This window comes from Salvelinus sp. IW2-2015, linkage group LG20 (assembly GCF_002910315.2).
Source record: "Salvelinus sp. IW2-2015 linkage group LG20, ASM291031v2, whole genome shotgun sequence".
Classification (NCBI taxonomy): domain Eukaryota; kingdom Metazoa; phylum Chordata; class Actinopteri; order Salmoniformes; family Salmonidae; genus Salvelinus; species Salvelinus sp. IW2-2015.
This window is the reverse complement of record NC_036860.1, coordinates 51,724,479-51,747,314: the sequence shown is the minus strand read 5'-3', so window position 1 is coordinate 51,747,314 and position 22,836 is coordinate 51,724,479. Positions and strand designations below refer to the sequence as shown.

Genomic DNA, 22,836 nt, shown 5'->3' with positions numbered 1-22,836 from the left:
GGGGTACAGAGATGGAGTAGTTATTTAAAAATCATGTCAACCACTTTTATTGAACACAGATCCATGCAACTTACTATGTAATTTTTTACTCCTAAACTTATTTAGGCTTGCCATAACAAATGGGTTGAATACTTATGGACTCAAGACATTTCAGCTGAATTTTTTAAATTAATTTCAAACAATTTCTACTACGAAATTCCACTTTGACATTATTGGGTACTGTGTGTAGATCAGTGACACAAATGTAATATTCAGGCTGTAACACAACATGTGGAAAAAGGGGTGTGGATACTCTGTACATTGTGATGCTGAAACTTGAAGCAGCAGCTGCGGCACAATCAATCGGAAATGCTGAAAGTAGACATTTGAGTAGGCATCATTCATTTCTAAGAGGGCTTTGCGTCGTTGCCTACTCCTTCCTATTAAAGAAATGAGGTAGGCCTACCTATCCAGGCTATATGCTGCTATATACATAGATTTCTCGGTCAATTCCTCCACCCACCATGCACTCTTTAAATAACAGCCCTTCACTGACAGGGATGTAGGCGAAGTTAAAACCAAGACTGAGAGGACATAAGAGGGTATGCCATAGGCCTAACTTTTATTAAAGAAAATGGAAAGAGAAAAACACAGGACTACCCCTTGTTAGCTTAAGATAAGAAAATAAAACGGATCTGATTATATAAAGTCATCTATAACAGCGCTTTGGTCCGTGATGCTTTATGGTAGAAACAAGCTGTATAATACCCAGGAAAGATGTGACTGATACATATGGATATATTAGCGTTTATTTGCCATTGAGGCTGAGCTACAACCTTCTATAGCCGAGGAGATACATTTTTTTATTTTGCTTAGGAAGTAATCTAATTCTGTCACTATCAATTGATTAAGCTATTCACTTTCTGTACAATAGATGTTTAAACCAAGACAGCTTTTAGGGAAACACCTGTGCCTTCTCTGGTTGGGTTAAGCCATGGAAGAAGAGTAGCCAGCAGTTAAAGATGACATTTTTCTGGTAGGCCTACTCTGTCTGGGGTGGAAAGGTAGGCCTACTCTGTCTGGAGTGGAAAGGTAGGCCTATTCTGTCTGGGGTGGAAAGGTAGGCCTATTCTGTCTGGGGTGGAAAGGTAGACCTACTCTGTCTGGGGTGGAAAGGTAGACCTACTCTGTCTGGGGTGGAAAGGTAGACCTAACTTTTGAAAGTACCATGCTCAGATTCCTAATGATGTCACAGATGTAATTATTTGCCAACAGGTGCCAGTTTCATTGCAAACAAGACACACCGACTTGGCGTTGGAGAAATATGGTAAGACGAACACATTGACCCATCTCTCGGTCCATTCTTAGCCTGTAATTTCAGTGATTTGTGCGGTATTAAAAAGGATTCTGCTAATATGTAAAATGACAGAATTGCATGAAATGTTAATGAAAGCGTTTTTTCCCCCTCTGACCTGCAAACACGATGAGATTCATGCAATATGCTTTTACTATAAAGGAGATCTTTCTACCACTACTCTTGTCCACGGTGACCTGTGAACCCACGACCGTGTGGCCAGCAGCCCTGTGCAAAATTCCTGCATCGCCATGTAATGCTTAAAGGACTAAAAAAACGTTTCTAATGCTGTACATACTCTGGTGTGTCCAAGAAGTGAGGGTAAACGGTATAAATGTTTTCTGCTATCCACTTTGTTTTAATTATTATTTGGGGTATAGGGAAGGGTCACTTATTTTAAGTGTTTAGGGAGGGTTTAGGTCAAATGTATTATTCTGAAAGGAGGGCCATCCATTTTCATTTCAGAGTGGTCCAATTTTCTCCATGTAACCCTTATTATAAATAAATGTTCACTCCCTTAGTCTTACATTTTGTTTACCGGTGTAAGCTAGTTACATAGTTTGTTAACAACACGACAGTGAGTGTGAGCAGTGTTCAGACATTTGCTGTGGTTATGTCTGGTTGTGTTTATTAAATTTCAATAAAGTGTTTGTTTTCCCTCTCCTCTCCAGGGGAAAGATGGATGGTATGATCAAGTGATCCACTTGAGATGAGAAAAAAACATTTCTGTCAAGCACATCAGTAAAATTGTCCGGCTGTTGCCAATAAATAGCTCATCCTTATTTCCATCCAAACCTTTCCTTATGATGATTTCACTTCCAAACTATAACTGTATTACCATTCCACCACGCAATAACAAGACACAATGTTATTGTAAACAAACACCTGCATTTATTTACATTAAAACTAAAGCAAAAATGTATTCCTATCATAAGAGGTAAATTGTTCAATAATGAAAATAAACAAACCAGTTTGAAAAGCTATGATGAATTATAGAATCATTTCAAACATTGTATATATTATGTGTGTAAAGCCAAAAATGCCTCAAGATGCAAACATACATTTTATTTAACAAATCACTACTCAGAAGCATTGACATCAAATTATCCTATGTTCCATATTAATATTTGTATCTAATGCATAGAAAAACAGGAAATGGGAAAAGATATGCAGAGTTATGCTCCCCCTGAGAAGATATGCAAAATAGTCTGTCCCACACACTTTAAACATTTCCTTCCAATGCACATGAACAGACAGGAGCAATGGAGACTTGGACACATGAAAACACACGTGTGGACATAGAGATAAATAATTTCCACATTTACGACTGAAAATTCATAAGGTTAAACTAAAGGATATCATTGTCACTCAGTAAGGCCAAATTCGTTCCATGAAATTAGTGCCTTTTGCATGACATTAATATTTTAAGTAGAAACTGTGCACCAATATCACATTTTTAAAAGACTTGTATTCATTTAAGTGCCCTTTAATATAGATCACATGGAGAATTCAATAAATCAGATTTTTATATGAAAAATATTATCATTTTGACATCTCTTAATCCCAACATTTCTCCACGTGTTCACCGTTGTTGTTAAGCCCTAGTTATTTTTGTTGCTTAGACAAAAAGCAATTTTATATATTATTTATTTCATGTGATTAGTGATTTGTTTACATCTGTCCCTCATTTTAAAGGAGAGGTTATTTTTTACAACCAAATCTCTTTCTTTATTTCAAAATAAAGAAAACACCAACATTGTGTCTTAATAGGGTGTTGGGCCACCACAACCTGCCTGAAAAGCTCTTCTACAAGGGGCTGGAACTTCCTGTGTAGAAGCAACCCATGCTTTCAATAGACTATATACTTTGTATCACCCATTTACTCAAGTGTTTCCTTTATTTTGTAGAAGGGACAAAGCGGTATCGCTCGAGTCGCAACAAAATGGAATAGAACATTGCGGATAAAGTTCGGAATGACACCATTTCATGTGTACAACATCTAAAGACCTGTATCACTATACTGAGAGCTTTAATGTTTCGAAAAGGACATATTTCGGTGTTTTTGGAGCCTTTGTTTATGTGTTTTGTTGGCCCACATACTACACAACGAGGATGAGAGAGTGATGTGCTGTTTGGAGTAAGTTTCTCAAAAACATGTGAAATCCCATCCGACCCGTCTATAGCACGCCATTTACAAACAAAAATTGAGATTTGGTTGTAAAAAAAAAAAAATAGGTCTCCTTTATGGTCAACCCTGCTATGTGAACTGAACTCTCATTTTAATGTGGTGAAACTATTCATTTTTGTATATTTTCTTCTAAAAGAAACATTGAACATCTAATAGTAAAATCCTAGAGTAAAAGCAGGTGAGCTGGCTCTACTATTTTCAGCCATGTTCTGGTGTTTTGTGGTGGAATAGTGAACGGGTTGAACATAACATGTCAACTCTGTTACCGATCGGTAGACAGGCTAGACATTTAACAATGATACTTTTTTTGTGAAGCTTACTTTCAATTGCGCCTCCCTGTTTCCTGTCTTGAGACAGGAAAAAATGCTTTTTTATGAAGGCGCATGTGCTCTTTATGAAAGAATTTAAAAATGAGGTGTTACACTACTCAAAAGGCACCCAATTAGTGGAACGACACAGCTATATCCTACATGAGACAATTCATCCAGGGATTATATCAGAACTTCTGTTGCAAACATGCTTTCCCCCCCCCATGAGGGACAGGGGACTTATAGCACTATGACAATTTGCCTCATAAAACCCCTTTTTCCCCTGATATTCAGTGCATGTATATCTTGATAGCTAAAGAAAGAGAACAAGATCCCTAGAAAGCCCCCATCATAGCAGAAAGTAAATGCATTCCCTTTGAAAACCAACAGACATGACAGGAAGAAACAAACGCATGGCGGAGCTTCAAACGAGCCAGACCAAAACCATTCCAGCATGAACTACTGTATGCAAATGTACCAGATCCAACGCATGTGACATAAAGCCCTATCCCTTCACAGCAGCTCTCCCTCCCATTCTCTAAGAACCATTAAAAATCAAAACAGTATTGAAGCAAGATAAATACTTGTCTTTCTTCTATACACTGATATTGGCTAAATATTCCTTGAAGCGCAAGAGCAGACAGTCCAAACACATGTCGAGGAGACAAGTGCATTTCTAAGTGGTAAGGAGGATATGCTGGAGTGTCAGGTGTATGGACTTGCAGTGAGAAGTCAGGTTGTAGGGAGACAGCCTGATACAGTCATTTGAATAAACCACAAGCTCTCCAGCCCTCAAACAGAGATGACAACAGGAGCTTAAAGATGCACTCCAGGATCCAAATTCATAACATATCACATTATGACGTACTACCCAAAAAACAGGGTCCACTTTTGGCTTGTGAGCACCACTTTCAAAACTACTGGCTGAAATATACTGGCTGAAATAATACAAAAGTTTGAGAATGCATCTGCTTTTCATAGGCTATCTTAAATAAGCCAGTGGTGATAATCTCTATTTATATCACTTCAAAGCTGTAGAGTTGAGGTGGAAAATATGTTGTGAGAGATGTTGTGAGAGATTGTTCTTTTCAAAGCTCTTAGTAGCAAGTGAAAATGGCTATAACATGTTTTATTTCAATAGAAGTTGTATGTGCACTCTGACTTTCCCCTGCCCTTGCCTCTGGTGCTAGCTAGCATTGCTCACTTATGTGCATATGAGGATGGTATCGGGGAGGGGTATTATGAGCATATAAAAGGATGGTACATTCGTCTCTGGTATGTACGTGTAGGATGGTGGTTAAAGAGAGAGATGTAGTATTAGTCTCTGTTACGCTGTGGACTCTGCCAGCATTGCATCACTGTCACTTTCCTTCCGGGAGTCTGCTGGAACCCCTCTCCTTCTCATCCTCTTCACTGCGGTGTCTCCGGTACAGAAGAGGGCTGTGGGAGGAGAGAGGAGAAAGAGAGGGCTTTATATAGGAGAAACACTGCTGAACTGAGCCCTGGCTGAAAACTACGGGTGCTTGAGATCTGTAGAGGTCACAGGACACATATCAAGCCTCCTCCAGGGGTCAAGGCCAGGGACAGCAGTATAAGCTGCGCCAATAGCAGCGCAGCACAATGACCCTTTCCACTGTGTCAATCAATAGTGCAGCAAAGATCATGCAGGGATGCCAAGGGCCAAACAAACCAAAACACTGGATTTCAAGGTCAGAACATATGCCTGTTTTTTTACAGTGTTATTTTCCTTTCTCTGGTAGCTTCGTAACAGCCATATGGTGAGGTGGAAGGATAGAATGAAAATAGGTAAAGGTTTAAGGTTAGCATGGTTAGGGATCAGTCTCCATAACCCTGCTTCAGGGCTAAAGTAGAGCATCCATTTTTACTTTGAACAATATAATGAAATAAGAACAACGCAGTGGTACAGTAAATATACTAAGCTGGGTAACATCACCTCTATAGTCAAAGTGACTCTGCCCACATTTCTATTATTATTATCCTGCTGTTAAAGAAACTGACATACTGTATGGTTACCCTCAATCTAGCATATTAAATACATGGTGGCTATATGCAGTAATCAGTGTTCATGTTCAATTAGGTGTATAGTTATGTCTTGTTGGGGCCTGGAGGGAGCACATTTAAAGTGGTCGTGCTTGATGGATGGTTGTGTACCAGGGATTGTGCTGTACTGCAGTCATTAATCACATGGGCACCTAGCTGTCTACTAGTTTGTACATTCAAAACATCACCATGCACCACGTTCAGGGAGAAATCTCTATTTACATGCACAGACAATTATGTGTCCCATTTTATATGCTTAGAGATGGGGAACCTTATGCCACAAAGTATGTTTTATCTAAGTAATTGTCATGAGTCATCATTACTCCTCAAAAAMAAATGCATTATTCTGTGATACTTCATTTCTACCTGGACCCACCCCGAGTGGATAAACACTTACTTACATTTTAGTAATTTAGCAGGCGCTCTTACCCATAGCGACTTACAGGATCAATTAGGGTTAAGTGCTTTGCTCAGGAGCACAGACATATTTTTTACCTAGTCAGCTCGGGGATTCGAACCAGCGACCTTTCGTTTACTGGCCCAATGCTCTTAACTCGTAGTCCGTCATTGTAAAATAAGAAATTGTTCTTAACCGACTTGCCTAGTTAAATAAAACATTTGAACTGCTAGGCTACCTGCCGCTAGGCTACCTTCAAGTTCATACCTGACATGAACTTCAACTTGTTTGATTACGTATTTATTCATTTGACAAGGTTAACATGTTAATAATGTTGCTATAAAGTCAACAGGTTTGGTTAGAGTCACCATGCTTTCACTCCATTCCCAGGCATAACCTACTGCAGGCCAGACGCTTTAGCAACTATCAGACTTGTAGAAATACTTCATCACTGTGCTGTCCATCCTTTTCTTCTTCTTGGGGTCTCTGTTCAGCGCCCTCTTCCTTATCTGAGGCAGGGCGGGCTGGACCTCTCTTCACACTGTTGGCGCTGTGGTAGGAGTCAGTTGAGGCCGAGCTGGAATAAGAGGACTCCTTCCTGGAGTCTTCCTGGACTTCTTGCCTTTCTTCTTGGAGATCCACCTGTTGCGACGGTCGTCTTGAGTCTGAGGAGCTGTCTGAGGAGCTCTTCTTCTTGGCCTTGCCTCTGCTGGAGCTAGTGGTGCTGCGGGAGCTGGAGCTGCTGGAAGACCTGGTGCATTAGTCCACCACCGAGCCAGACACTGAGCGACGCACACTGGAAAATACCGCCCAGACCCTCATCCTTCTTCACGGCTCACACTGGTGATGCTGCTAATGCTGGTCATAATATCATCCTCCATGTTCGGCATGCTAGGGGCCAGGAAGAACACCTTGGAGTCCTTGTCAAAGTCAGGGCTGTGTGGGGCCCAGCAGCACTCCAGACCCTTCCTGGCCCTGCTGGTGGCCTCAGAGTAGGCCTGGGAGATGACCGAGCCATGGTCATCATCTTGGTCAGCTCTTAAAAGAAGTCCCAACATGCTGTCATCCTAGTCTGTGGACTTAGACTTGGCCTTGCGTAGGAAGGTGCGGTCCGGGGTGTACTGAAGAGGGAGCTCTCATCCCCCTGGCATCCGATGGAGTCTTTCAGGTAGGAGCACTTCCTGTAGTTAAGGGAACTCATCACAGACACCGACCTGCTGTCTACTTCTTTGCCCTCCTTTTCTCTTTTATCTCCTTACCGTCTTTCCCTTCCTTTGCATCTACATTCACTGCATTTCTGAGAGGCCATGAGGAGGAGGGTGTAGGAAACATGGACACCATGGAAACAATCAACATAGATACATGAGAGAAATAGATAGAGAACAGATGAGAATTTAGAGACTTGAGAGAGAAATGATGAAATTGAAGCGAGTCTAATAAGGAAAGTTAGGTTGTGAGTCGATCTGCTAAAGCTCATCAAAGAAAGCAGGTATATACGGGGCTAACCTGTGCTGTCTGCCAAGGGGGAGGAGATGTATTCATCTCAGGCAGAGCAGAGAGAGGGGCCATTTAGCAGACATGCCAGCTGGCCATGGGCCACTTCAATAAATCTGACAGGCAGCACAGCGCCTGCTTCCCTCTGCCTGCTGTCATTAGAGGGATGATAGGGAGGCAGAGAGAGATGACACCTAATCTCATGAAATACTTACCCTTCCATTCCACCCTGCCTCAGGTAATCGTGGGCTCTTTAGCTTTCAGCAGGGTGAAGGTATATAGGATGGGAATGAGGAAGCCTGCACTGCTCTATCAGGGACCAGCCAGAAAGAAGGGGGGTGATATCATAATGAAGTGCCTGAGGACTGAGGAGGCTGATAAACAGCCCAACAGACAGACAGGACAACACAACACTGACCTGGAGCTCTTCAGATGGCCCTCAGCTGACAGGGTCTTGGTGGATCCTTTATTCTTGGACAGCCAGGACTTGACATCGTCCACACGGTCCTCCACCTCTGAGTCCATGTCCAAGTCGTCACCACTGTGGGAAAGAGATTGAAGGAGAGCAAACAGTGTTGTTATGTTCCTGTTTGCAGAAGGCAGAGCAGTTTAAGCCCAGGGAGGGCTATTGCAGATCCGCCACAGAGGACAACTGTTGGTTTGGACAGGAAGTACAACACAGAGATGACCCACACACACAGACCAATCAAAAGTTATGAATGTCATAACAGCTTTCTGATGCAGTTAGTCAAACAGCAGATGTGTTCCAGTCATGGTGGCAAACTGTGGTTAGCGCAATGTAAAGGAAGGCAAGCTTTAGGGAGACCACAACAGCCTATTGACTTCGAGCAATGACAGACCCATATGCACCCATTCGCAAACTAGTTTACTAGTCAAGTGTTGTACTCCTACTTTCTGAATATTAATCAAATTATCTGTCACAAAGCTAAAGTTATGCGAAAGTAACTAAGTTTGATGAAAAAACTAAAACAAAGCTAATTTGAAAGCAAGAATAAACAGCTATTAGACAATTGGTGCATCCATAAATATGGGTACAGTACCTGAGTGCTTTCACTTCCCATGTTAAGTGTATAATCGCTTACGACGGGGGCGGTCGAGCGAAACGACTCGTGGTGCCTCCGAGCAGAGCAGAATGCAAATGAATGGAGCTCATGAAAGCGTAATTAACTCGGTGGCCATAGCCAGGCTGTTAAGGCCTCTGTGGTGTGTGGCTGAGCGTGGCCTGTTGATGTAGATTGTTATTGGGGCTGAGCCGATGACAGCCCTCTAGGCCTGGCCTTGACAATAACAAGCAGTAAACAGAGACTGGAAGGAACCCAAGGAGAAAGTATATTAGATCATGCCTCTGAAAGGTCGGCAGGCACATTTCAATCCGGATTCATCTGTTCCTCACTCCCAGAGGTGAAGAATCTCTGCCTCTGCATTATGCATCTGTTTGTCTCCGGGAGAGGAAGGGAGAGGGGAGGAGGGAAGAGGGAGGGCACCCACAGGGTCTAAAGACTTAGATTATGAACAAATATGTCTGGGAACCATTAAGCCTAGCAGGGTTCATTAGTTTATAGTAACAGAATGAGCTATAAAGGAACATCCTCAAAGAACACACACTGCAGTCAAGGAGGAGTAATCATTTGGATCATAACCAACAACAATGTTCAGTGTCTGACGTCAATCCAATCAACAATGTTCAGTGTCTGATGTGGCATGACAGTAATACAAATACCAAAGCAAGGCACAGATCTCCCCTGTCCCAGCTTATCTGGTGAGGCTGGGACAGAATGCAAAGTGCTAATCACGAGCCAACATAGTGCATCATATTCAAGGAGGTCTCCGATGATGGCCTTCTTAAATGGTAATAGTTAAGTGGTATAGACCGCTGGGCAGCATCCCCCTGCTCACATATTTACATATTTATTAGCAATATGTTGCTCAGGACAAGGCAATAAACCACATGTTCAAACAAGTCTCTATGGAGAACAAAATATTTGAGTTGCCTCCTCTCTACCTGCATGGAGGCACACACAAACTGGATGGAGAGACCACTTTGGGGGAGAGAAAGAGACAATTCTGGCCATTGCAGCAGTCTATGGACATCAACATTAGCTACCTTATTAGATTCAGTCACTCAGGGTCTCATTATCAATGTTTCAAACAAAGCTTGATGGGAAAGGACTGACTCCCACAAAGTCTACAAGGCAAAACTACGCACATCTTTCCCACATACACACCAACACCTGCACTGGAGCAGCTGTGGCACACACAGAGGCGGCTTGTAATCGAGGGCTTTGCAAATGGTGTCACACAATTTATGTCCTTGGCCTCACACCACTGGCGAAACAGCGCTGAGGCTCCAGGGAGCACCGGATTTAGAGCTCGACATTAATTGCTTCTGACAATCGGCCTCCACTGGTTGTATATCTCTGTTACATATTTTACCTTTATTTATTACATATACAGTACCAGTCAAAAGTTGACAGACCTACTCATTCAAGGGTTTTCTTTATTTTTACTATTTTCTACATTGTAAAATAATAGTGAAGACATCAAAAACTATGAAATAACACATATGGAATCATGTAGTAACCAACAGTGTTAAACAAATCAAGATATATTTGAGGTTCTTCAAAGCAGCAGTAGTCACCTGGAATGCATTTCAATTAACAGGTGTGCCTTGTTAATTTGTGGAATTTCTTTCCTTCTTAATGCGTTTGAGACAATTAGCTGTATCTTGACACGGTAGGGGTGGTATACAAAAGATAGCCCTATTTAGTAAAATACCAAGTCCATATTATTGCAAGAACAGCTCAAATGTGCAAAAACAAACACTTCATCATTATTTAAGACATAAAGTTCAGTCAATCCGGAAAATTTCAAGAACTTTGAAAGTGTCTTCAAGTGCAGTCGCAAAAACCACCAAGCACTATGATGAAACTGTCTCTCATGAGGACCGCTACAGGAAAAGAAGACCCAGAGTTACCTCTGCTGCAGAGGATAAGTTCATTAGAGTTAACAGCACCTCAGATTGCAGCCCAAATCAATGCCTCACAGAGTTCAAGAAACAGACATGTCAACATTAACTGTTCAGAGGAGACTGCGTGAATCAGGCCTTCATTGTTGAAATGCTGCAAAGAAACCACTACTAAATGACACCAATAAGAAGAAACTTGTTTGGGCCAAGAAACACAAGCAATGGACATTAGACCGGTGGTTCCAAATTTTTGATTCCAACCGCTGTGTCTTTGAGACGCAGAGCAGGTGAACGGATGATCTCAGCATGTGTGGTTCCCACTGTGAAGCATGGAGGAGGTGGTGTGATGGTGCTTTGCTGGTGACACTGTTGGTGATTAATTTAGAATTCAAGGCACACTTAACCAGCATGGCTACCACACCATTCTGTAGCGATACACCATCCCATCTGGTTTGCGCTTACTGGGACTATCATTTGTTTTTCAACAGGACAATGACCCAAGACACACCTCCAGGCTTTGTAAGGGCTATTTGACAAAGGAGAGTGATGGAGTGCTGCATCAGATGACCTGACCTCCACAATCACCCGACCTCAACCCAATTGAGATGGACTGCAGAGTGATGGAAAAGCAGCCAACAAGTGCTCAGCATGGGGGAAATCTTTCAAGACTGTTGGAAAAGCATTTGGTTGAGAGAATACTAAGAGTGTGCAAAGCTGTCATCAAGGCAAAGGGTGGTTACTTTAAAGAATCTCAAATATAAAAACACTTCTTTGTTTACTATAGGATTCCAAATGTGTTATTTCATAGTATTGATGTCTTCACTATTATTCTACAATGTATAAAATAGTAAAAATAAAGAAAAGCCCTTGATCGAGTACATGTGTCCAAACTTTTGACTGGTACTGTACTTATATACCATCATACAGCTCCTATGGATTATTCCTGTCTACAGTATTCTGCACATAGATCGTCTTGGTCCCAGCATCTCATATCAAAACAAATGTTATTGGTCACATACACATATTTAGCAGATGTTATTGCAGGTGTAGCGAAATGCTTGTGTTCCTAGCTCCAACAGTGCAGTAGTATCTAACAGTGCAGTAGTATCTAAAAATGATTCACAACAATACACACAAATCTAAAAGTAAAGGAATGGAATTAAGAAATGTATAAATATTAGATTGAGCAATGTCAGAGTGGCATTGATTAAAATACAGTAGAATAGAATACAGTATATACATATGAGATGAGTAAACAGTATGTAAACATTATTAAAGTAACTAGTGTTCCATTATTAAAGTGGCCAGTGATTCCAAGTCTATGTATATAGGGCAGCAGCCTCTAAGGTGCAGGGTTGCGTAACCGGGTGGAAGCCGGCTAGTGATGGCTATTTAACAGTCTGACGGCCTTAAGATAAAAGCTGTTTTCCAGTCTCTCAGTCCCAGATTTGATGCACCTGTACTGACCTCGCCTTCTGGATGATAGCGGGGTGAACAGGCCTTGGCTCGGGTGGTTGATGTCCTTGATGATCTTATTGGCCATCCTGTGACATCGGGTGCTGTAGGTGTCCTGGAGGGCAGGTAGTTTGCCCCCGGTGATGCGTTGTGCAGACCTCACCACCCTCGGTTGCGGGTGGCAGTCGCCATACCAGGCGGTGATACAGCCCGACAGGATGCTCTCAATTGTGCATCTGTAAAAGTTTGTGAGGGTTTTAGGGGCCAAGACAAATTTCTTCAGCCTCCTGAGGTTGAAGAGGTGCTGTTGCGCCTTCTTCAACACACTGTCTGGGTGGGTGGACCATTTCAGATCGTCAGTGATGAGTACGCCGAGGAACTTGAAACGTTCCACCTTCTCCACTGCGGTCCAGTCGATGTGGATAGGGGCGTGCTCCCTCCACTGTTCCCTGAAGTCCACGACATCATGGTCACACACTGTGTTTACTGCTCATAGCAGAGACAGATCCACTAAATCCATGTCATTTGAGTACTGTGTACACATTCAGACTCACATACGGTACTGTACACTCTTCAGGGATTGGTTTTGTGTGATCTTCCTACGACCATGATGTGATACATTTGACAAAGAACTGCCTGAAATACAATAGTGCACTGGAAAGATGACATCCTTTCCTCTTTTAATGTTTACGGTGCTTGTCAGAAAAGGTGGAAAAAGATGTTCAAACATTTCAAACCTATTAATTATTCTTTATCCCTTTCACTCGCACACAAAAAAATAAATCTATCCTACCATTGTCACCTTTTTCCTGGTGCAATTACTACAAATAAAGATCAAATGGGAGCACTAATCCGTCTGAACGTTCCCTTCACAATTCACTGACAAATCAATTCTTCCATTATTGTTTATCGCACTGCTTTTACATACAGATCAAAGGTGGGGACAAATTTGCTAAGTAACCATGGGGATTCACTTTCTTTTCTCAAAAGCATCTAAGTGAGGAACCCATAGTCTTGATGCTAACATACAAAGACAGTGCACTGTGCTGATTCACATGAGCTGCCTTGTCTGTCTGCTGGCAAATTAATTAATAACAATAAGAGGAATTGAATCATAGGGCAGGGAAGTGTTCTCTATTGGAACAAGCAATTAGAGGTTAATACTGATACAAATAATGAATGCTGAGAAAATTAACTGGTGACACCAACTACAAATCACACACACTTTCATCCAAAATTGTGAAGTACATTTGCATTTTTTCATCAAAATATGACGAGCTACAACTGGAATGTTAACTTAAATTATGGGTCTTTAGAATTAATACTTAACCAGAAAGACTTATGTCGAAGTCTAAAGTGAGTAAGCTAGAACATATTAAACAAGCAGCTCAACCAGATTCTACAGAGAGCGAACCTACAAAGACTATAGGGCGATTCCACGCCAGCTGACAATATTTTTGGTATCTCAGATTGTTCGGGCAATTCTCACAAAGAAACTTAATTTGGAGGAAGGATGTTTGAAAAGATTTTTACATTAGCACAAACCATTGGAGAAAATCATGATGAAAGTGGCCATTTTAGGCCCTTTTTAGACCTATACATGCCTCCCATAAGACTATGATCTATGAACATGATCCAGACATCTTGTCATTATGCTCCCTATAGTGTGCTCTAACATAAAAGCTCAGAGTAATGAACTGTAACACAATGCACATTAGTGACATCTGCTGGTCATCAATAAAAGCAGTGTTTGATGGTCAGAAGTTTTCTCCTTGGTTCAGTGGTTACATGCCGACTCTAGCGGGCACCTTTTTGTTTCTGGATCTTTTTAGAATTTAACTCATTTTGAGTCACAATTGTGTTTGATCTACTCTGACAATTAATACACAGATTAAAAGGGGAAACCCAGTTAGAGCTAGTAATCTCTCCTCCATCTGAGGACTATATATGGCGGTTGGCAACCAACTTTAAGGTGCTTTACCACCACCAACTGGACTGGAGTGTGGATCTCAGTTCAGTAGCAACAGCAAGCTAGCTAGCTAAACGTCAAAACACAAACACTCATGGACATGTCCCCAAATGAATATAGTTGGTTCAGAGTTAGTTTTGATATTTCAACTTGTCCAGATTGCATCTGGTGTGGATGTACAAAATCAACATGCACGCGATTTGGAACGCACYAGCGTGCCTGGTCTAGTCAGCATGTTAGTCATGAGTCTTAGTAGCCCACAATCAGTTACCAGTGTAGGTTCACAGCTTCCATCACGCTTCCCTTTTTTTGTTGTTGCTGTGAATCTATTTTATTTACTGTCAAAAACGGAATATATGGTATCATTTAGGATGCTTAAGACCAAAGCTTATACTTTACTAAATACAACTAATTGTTTGAAAAATGTGCAGAAAGTGTGGTGTCAAATAAAACGATTTTCTAAATAATATGCCTTCGCAGGGATTCGACCCCATTCCCTGTGAATGGTTCTGGTCCCCGGGAACCCAACTACCTGTTAGGGCTACCGTTCAAGTGATGCGACATATAAAAACCCTTACTACATTGGTAGTACAGTGTCCAGTAGAGGTCGGTGTTTGAAAGCAACTTGGAATCGAAGACACTGGAACCGCGGCAAAATCTGTGGAATTTTGCATTTTTCAACACACGGTTTGAAAAACCACACAAATCAAACTGAGCTTCAAGACGTCATTGATCACGTGATAATGTTTATTTGAAAAGAGCATTGGAGCTCCATTATCAATCGTCCCATCAGTATCAATTTATATGTAAGAAATGGATCACATCATTAAACGTACCAGAGAGCCAACTCTGGAAATTTGACACATACTCCTTAGTGTTTACTCAAATATGGAGTATGACACCATTAGGAGGCATATATAGGTCTAAAAAGGGCCTGAAATGACCAATTTCATCATGATTTTACAAAAATACTTAAAAAGCATGTTTAACAAACTTTTTCTCAATGAAGTTCCGATCTGAGAATTGCCAGAACAATCTGGCAGTAGTGGAACAAGTACCCAATTGTCATACTTGAGTAAAAGTAAAGATACCTTAATAGAAAATGACTCAAGTAAAAGTGAAAGTCACCCAGTAATATAGTACTTGAGTAAAAGTCTAAAAGTATTTGATTTTAAACTTACTTTAGTATCAAAAGTAAATGTAATCACTAAAATGTACTTAGGTATCAAAAGTAAAAGTATAAATCATTTCAAATTCCTTCTATTAAGCAAACCAGACAGCACCATTTTTTTGTTTTTTACATTTACGAATAGCCAGGAGCACACTCCAACATTTAGACATAATTTACAAACAAAGCATGTGTGTTTAATGAGTCTGCCAGATCAGAGGCAGTAGGGATGACCAGGGATGCTGTCTTGATAAGTGCTTGAATTGGACCATTTTCCTGTTCAGCTAAGCATTCAAAATGTACTTTTGGGCGTCAGGGAAAATGTATGGAGTAAAAAGTACAATATTTTCTTTAGGAATGTAGTTAAGTAAAAGTTGTAAAAAATATAAAATAGTAAAGTACAGATACCCAAAAAAACTACTTAAGTAGTACTTTAAAGTATTTTTACTTAAGTACTTTACACCACTGCAATCTGAGATAGCAAAAATATTTTCCGCTCCCGCCTCGTGTGGAATTGCCCTTATGTTATCAATAGGTTGTACTGTAGAGAAAAGTAACAACGCTCTTAAACGCAATGAAATAGGTTGGTTATTGAAAGTATCAAAAGCATGCATGTAGAATGGCGTGTCACATAACACAGGATGCAGGGCAGAGGTCCATGGTTGTTGTGTAAACGGTCCCGTGTGGCTCAGTTGGTAGAGCATGGCGCTTGCAACGCCAGGGTTGTGGGTTCATTCCCCACGGGGGGACCAGGATGAATATGTATCAACTTTCCAATTTGTAAGTCGCTCTGGATAAGAGCGTCTGCTAAATGACTTAAATGTAAATGTAAATGTAAATGTAAACAGTGGTTAATAATATTTCATGGGAATGTGATGAAACATCTTCAGGTATTCTATTTGTTTTTAATTTCCCACAGCAGTGAGTATCCCTCAAACAGTAAGTTAATTAGAGATGTTAACCTTAGTCATTTTAACTAAGTTCCTTCTGCTCAAAATGTCATCATAAACAGCAGGAGTGAAATGTCTCCATAATACAGCACCATTCTCTGTGACAGTGATTTTAAAACCTGGAAATCAAACAATACTGAGAAAAAGAAAGGATGCATTGTCCATTCTCACATTTTGTTCTTTCGTTTCTGATACTTCGTCACCATGCCTTGTAAACTGGGCAATGAGTGGGAGGAAAGAAAAAAAAGAAAAAAGTAAGAAACAGAAAATGAGAAATACAGCCAACAGATTGTGAAAAAGAACAACCCGGGGATGTAGTGTGCCTCAGGGTAGATAGAGCTACATTGTGCTCTAAAAAAAGGACAATAAGCCTCAAAACAACTGCTGCAAAAAATCTGATGAACCTCATCCATACTGCACGGTTTTGGGCAGTGATTCATAATACCAACTGACTCATTCTCGATCTGACCCCATTGTTTGAAAAGGGAAGAAGGAATCTAAACTCCCACTCAGAGGCCATGTATCACTGTCATGTTTACTTCAGTGGGGCTCAGAGGTAGTGTAACCCTGAATCTGCCCATAAAGAGAGCTAAACAAGAGGAAAAACAATTAGCACAGGGGAGCGGATTAGAGGAGAAAAGAGAAGGAAGAGAGGAAAGAGAGAAAAGAGAAAAAAGAAAGAAGAAGAATGTGGGGTAAAGAGAAACTACAAAATCTGGTCAAAATAATGAACAGGTGTTTCTGACAATTTTATTACAAAGAGAAACTGTACTTCCGGAGAGAGGGAGGGACCTACTTGTTTATGAGGTCATCTTCTCCGTCACTGTCGACCATCTCGTCTTCAATGGCGGCCTGCAGGTCTCCGATCCTCTTGAATGCCAGCTTGAGGTCCAACTGCAGGCTCTGATTGGCTGCCTCCAGACTCTCTATGTCCATGTCCTATTGGGTCAGGATGACACAGAACTAGTGACCGTCACCCCAAAACTCTTGTTCCACCACACAAATGTGGACTGTGCGCTCTTCCTTACCAGCTCGTGCTTCTTGCGGCTGGCCTCAGCTTCCTTCTTGGACAGCTCAGCCATCTCCTCTTTGATGTCCCTCATCTGTCTCTGCACACGTTTGTTCTGCTCCTTCTCCCTGTTCTCTCCATTCCCGCGGTGGTCTCTCTCCTCTGTCATCTTCTCCAGGTTCTCCTTAAGACGGCTCGTCAGGCTCTGGGGACGAGGAGACGGAACCGGGTCAGAACTTTCTGGAACCTCGTTGAACACACAGCTGAGACATCCAGCATAGGTGCCTGAGCACATTTCACTTTGAAGTTTGTGGTTAATGTACTTGGAGAAGGGTCAAATTGAGGCCACTGATAATTTCAATTGAGCTCAGGTGTGCAGAAATCACAGGTGGCCAGAGAAAGATAGTATGGCTGTTGTAAAATGTATTTCCCCTCACAGCACTTGTTCAATGAACCAAATGTGGCCTCACAGCTTGCCCTCTACCTCCCACATACAAGCCCCTTTCTCTCACACACACAACTCTCCCTCCCTCCTTGTCCCACAACCTTGCTACCTCGCTCCCTCCCTTTCGCTCTCTCTACCTCTACCTCCCTCTCCCCTTGTCTCACCTCCAGGCGTTTGATCTGGGTCCTCTCGTACTCCAGCTTGGTCTCGAGCTCACGGATCTTGGCCTCCTGCCTGCTGACCAGAGACTTCTCCACCATGGACTGCTCCTGGAACTCCAGCTGGCTATGCAGGGACTGCAACTAGAGGGGACCACACACACAGAAGAGTACTATTGACACGGCACTGAACACCTTCACTCTGCCCTACACAACCAACCTCTCTCTTCTCTAATCAATACTAGGCCTCCATACTTTTACAACAGATGCTTGATTGCAAAAATAAGAACATTTCACCTCTTCCCTTCATCTGCATTGTGAATATCATCCCCCCCCCCTGCTTTTTGGGAATCTAGCCAGCATTATTGTTGCCCTTCATGCTAGGTATATCTAATGTTAATAGCCAATAAGCCGAGGATAACATAACCCCAGTAGCCTGTAATGGTCAGAAGGAGAGTTGGAGAACCAGGCCTGAATAACAATCACAGATCCCACCACGGAGGGGAAGAAGATCAATGCTTTGTAAACTTGTTCCGTCTTAAGACTTTTCTCATAACTGATAAGAGGAGATACACTAAATAAAAGTACCCAACATGCACCACGGCTACTAATGAGGAGCTTTGCATCTGATAGTAGGATTTGGAGCTGGCCTTTCATGTGATTAAAGAACACAATGTTCCTATCATAGTTGATCTGTTAATCACTACAGGGCTACAGGATTTAGATGGCTATCTATTGCCGCCTTTGGTGGCAGCTCTTAAAACCCCCTTGCAGCCAGCAGTATTAGCTGTAGGATCAGGCACTAAGCACAGACAGAGCTCTGAGCCTCTCCAGGTAAAGGTCAAGGTAATAGTGTCGGTGTAGGACATCATGTATGACTGTGCCGAGGACATGTTGTCCTCTGAGCGGCTGATGAATGTGCAGGACTCCAGTCACCGAAGCCACAGTCTGTAAACCCTGTTTACATCTGGCAAATGGTATCGGCGCATCGTGTCTCGGACCAACAGGCTCCAAGACAGCTGCTACCACCAGGCCATCAGACTGGTGAACAGCTAACCCTAGCTGTCTACCTGCACCTTAGAGACTATTTGCATTGACTCTCCACACATCCAAACCTTACACACACTCACAGTCAACGCTGCTGTTCCATTTATATACTAGCATATTTATTCCACTGCTGACCAAGACATTATCCACTTTATTTGCAAATACAGTCATAGTTGACGTCACACATTGATAATTTATACTGAATATCCTATTGTGTACATATAACCTTTATTTATCTTACTACTTTCTCCTACTTATTTGAGATTTTGATTATTGACATACTTCTGCACTGTTGAGGGAGCCTGAAAGTAAGCATTTCTATGCACTGTTTATACCTGCTGTGAATTGTGTAATATTTGATTTGTAGATAGGTGTGACAGGGATGGGTGGAGGGGGATAGGTGGGGGACTTTCAGTGGGATCGGGGTTCCCCTGGCGGGCAGCCATGGAAGTTTGTGTTGTAATGTGTACCTTGTCCTGGATCTCTTGCTTCTCCTTCATGGCTTCCTCTAGCTGGACCTGGATGTCACTGATCTGGGCCAGGTCTCTGGCAGACTGACACATCACAAACACACAAGAGACAGTTACAGTAGTTTCTTATGTGGATTGGTAACATTGAACGTAGGTATTTCTTCTTGGGTGGGTTAATAGCCAATAGTAAACTATTCAAAATAAGATATATTGTAACAATCTTATTCTAATTCATATAATCTCCTGTGGAACAGATTGCATCTCTCAATGCTATTTAGTGGCATTTATCTCTAACGTCTCAATACAGTTCCGCCTACACATAGGTAAATACATTAGCAGCTTTTTAAAGTGCACAGATCCTGGCACCCACGTCGTGTCACACTAAAGGCATAGAGAGAAAGTAAATGATGAGAAATGATTATAAACTCCTGCTGAATATGGAGGTATTGTCACATCAGCTGTCACTTGTGATTCCTATGAGACGTGACATGGCCCACGCATAAAGGTAGGTCGGTGGCTTAGTCATCCTGTGCAGTGTTCATGAGAGAGAGATGTGAGCGGGATGCACAGTGCATTCGGAAAGTATTCAGACCTTGACTTTTTCCACATTTTGTTACGATACAACCTTATTCTAAAATTGATTAAATAGTTGTCCCCACCCTCCTCTACACACAATACACCATAATGACAAAGCAAAAACAGCTTTTTAGAAATGTTTGCAAATTATTCAAAATAAAAACTGAAATATCACATTTACATAAGTATTCAGACCCTTTACTGAGTACATTGTTGAAGCACCTTTGGTAGCGATTACAGCCTCGAGTCTTCTTGGGTATGACACTACAAGATTGGCACACCTGTATTTGGGGAGTTTCTCACATTCTTCTCTGCAGATCCTCTCAAGTTCTGTCAGGTTGGATGGGGAGTGTCGCTGCACAGCTATTTTCAGGTCTCTCCAAAGATATTAGATCGGGTTCAAGTCCGGGCTCTGGCTGGGCCACACATAGACATTCAGAGACTTGTCCCGAAGCCACTCCTGCATTGTCTTGGCTGTGTGCTTAGGGTTGTTGTCCTGTAGGAAGGTGAACCGTTGCCCCAGTCTGAGGTCCTGACAACTCTGGAGCATCAATGATCTCTCTGTATTTTACTCCGTTGATCTTTCCCTCGATCCTGACTAGTCTCCCAGTCCCAGCCGCTGAAAAACATTCCAACAGCATGATGCTGCCACCACCATGCTTCACCGTAGGGATGGTGCCATGTTTCCACCAGACATGACGCTTGGCAATCAGGCCAAAGAGTTCAATCTTGGTTTCATCAGACCAGAGAATCTTGTTTCTCATGATCTGAGAGTCCATTAGGTGCCTTTTGGCAAACTCAAAGGGGCTGTCATGTGCCTTTTACTGAGGAGTGGCTTCTGTCTGGCCACTCTACCATAAAGGCCTGATTGGTGGAGGGCTGCAGAGACAGTTGTCCTTCTGCAAGGTTCTCCCATCTGCCATGCACTGTGTCATGACTCTCCTGGTCGAGGATCCAATGCCTCAGATCTGCGTGGCAAATGGCTGACAGCCAACCTTTTCGTTTGTGACTTGGACATCAACCGCTGGTGGGGGGGTCCCGAGACAAAGGGGGGAATACTAGCCCAGACCAATGAAGCCGCACCGCTTCTTGACACAATGCCCACTTAACCCGGAAGCCAGCCGCACCAATGTGTCGGAGGAAACACTGTACACCTGGCGACCGTGTCAGCGTGCACTGCACCTGGCCCGCCAGAGGAGACGCTAGTGCGCGACGGGACAAGGACATCCCTGCCGGCCAAACCCCCTAACCCGGACGATACTAGGCCAAATTGTGCGCCGCCCCATGGGTCTCCCGGTCGCGGCCGGCTGCGGCAGAGCCTGGACTCGAATCCAGAATCTCTAGTGGCACAGCTAGCACTGCGATGCAGTGCCTTAGATCACTGCGCCACTCGGGAGGCCCTTGGAACAATATTTCTACAATAGGAATGTTAGGAATGGTCAGTGGGGACCTAAAGAATAATCATGTCATATTGTTTATTTTGTGATTTTATTAAAAACTGTATGAACCAACTTAGGAAGGAAACACATTCTACTGTAGCTTTCAAGTTTCCATCCAATATGATGTTATAACAATATGAAGAACAATGAACCTATTTTTGTTAAGATAGGAATGTGATTTAGGTTTTCTAATGAGATAATGATTTTTCATGTCCATTGCACATTAACTAAGCCATGCCCCTAATGAGGTCAGAAAAGCGTGTCAGTGTGATGGAACTGCCTTTCCTACCAGAGTGCTTAAAAGGACTTGCTAAGGATGAACATACTCAGACCAGCAGACAGACAGCGTCAGCTGAACTTTACGAATGGTTGAAACTACCAGACCAGTACATTGCCGGGTTGCTACTGGCGTGTAAAGTGGTCGGGAGCTGAACCCTGAATAATACACCAAAGACTAGACCAGCAGACGTGAAGCCGTGGCTACAAGTTGAACTGGTTGGAAACTCAACCTCACCTATCAGACCAGAAAAGCTTGGAGCGTTGGCCACATGTTGAAATGGTTAGAAACTCTGAACACGAGGTGAAGATAAAGACTAGACCAGAACATTTGACAGTCTGCAGCTGTGCATGTTATTTTTATATCTATTTTTATTTAACTAGGAAAGGCAGTTAAGAACAAATTCGTATTTACAATGATGGCCCACACTGGCCAAACTTGGATGACGCTGAGCCAATTGTGTGACGCCCTATGGGACTCCCAAACACGGCCGGTTGTGATACAGCCTGGATTCGAACCTTTTTGTCTGTAGTGACACATCTAGCACTGAGATGCAGTGCCTTAGACCGCTGCGTCCCTCGGGACCCCTAAATGTCAAGGGATCTAGAACTTGACTATCTACCCGAGAAAGGAAGGAGAAGATCCCATCTCAGACAATCATTGGTGCATCTGAAGAAACATCCACGCCAAGCCAGAACAACTAAGGACATTGTGACCTCTGGTGGACAACCAGAGCCTAACACGCATCAAGACAATTCCCATAGAAGGATCGATTGGTTTCAGAGAGACGACAGACAAAGACATCCACACGTAAATACATTACATTACCAAACAGGCAGTAGTTTGGGTGCAAGGTATATGGTTACTGTGAGCGTAGTTCCCAAATGTATGATAAATGTCCCTTTAAATCGCTCTTTATCTACCCCTCCCTCTCATGTCTTGTCAGTCCACTAGGGACCTTTTTCTCATCTAAGTGTGCATGTGTATTCTGTGTTATTATTTAGTTAGTTAGTAAATAAATAATTAAATCAATTTGTGTAGTACTGAATAATCAGAAAAGGCTGGAGTTCTTGCGGATTCAAGAAGTCTGCGACGTTCAGAATGAG

The 22,836-nt window shown here is 42.4% G+C and overlaps 1 protein-coding gene across 1 annotated transcript in view; it reads right to left on the bottom strand.

Annotated features, from left to right (window-relative positions):
• Positions 1-2,224: 2,224 nt before the first annotated feature.
• LOC111981787 (unconventional myosin-XVIIIa-like) overlaps positions 2,225-22,836 on the bottom strand; it is a 101,622-nt gene continuing 81,010 nt past the window's right edge. The window contains exons 35-40 of the mRNA XM_024013222.3: positions 19,439-19,522; positions 17,928-18,065; positions 17,338-17,523; positions 17,106-17,248; positions 8,200-8,322; positions 2,225-5,269 (exon numbers count right to left, since the gene is read on the bottom strand). Coding sequence (XP_023868990.1) covers positions 5,191-5,269; positions 8,200-8,322; positions 17,106-17,248; positions 17,338-17,523; positions 17,928-18,065; positions 19,439-19,522 — 753 coding nt within the window. The 3' untranslated portion in view covers positions 2,225-5,190. The remainder of the gene's footprint in view (positions 5,270-8,199; positions 8,323-17,105; positions 17,249-17,337; positions 17,524-17,927; positions 18,066-19,438; positions 19,523-22,836) is intronic.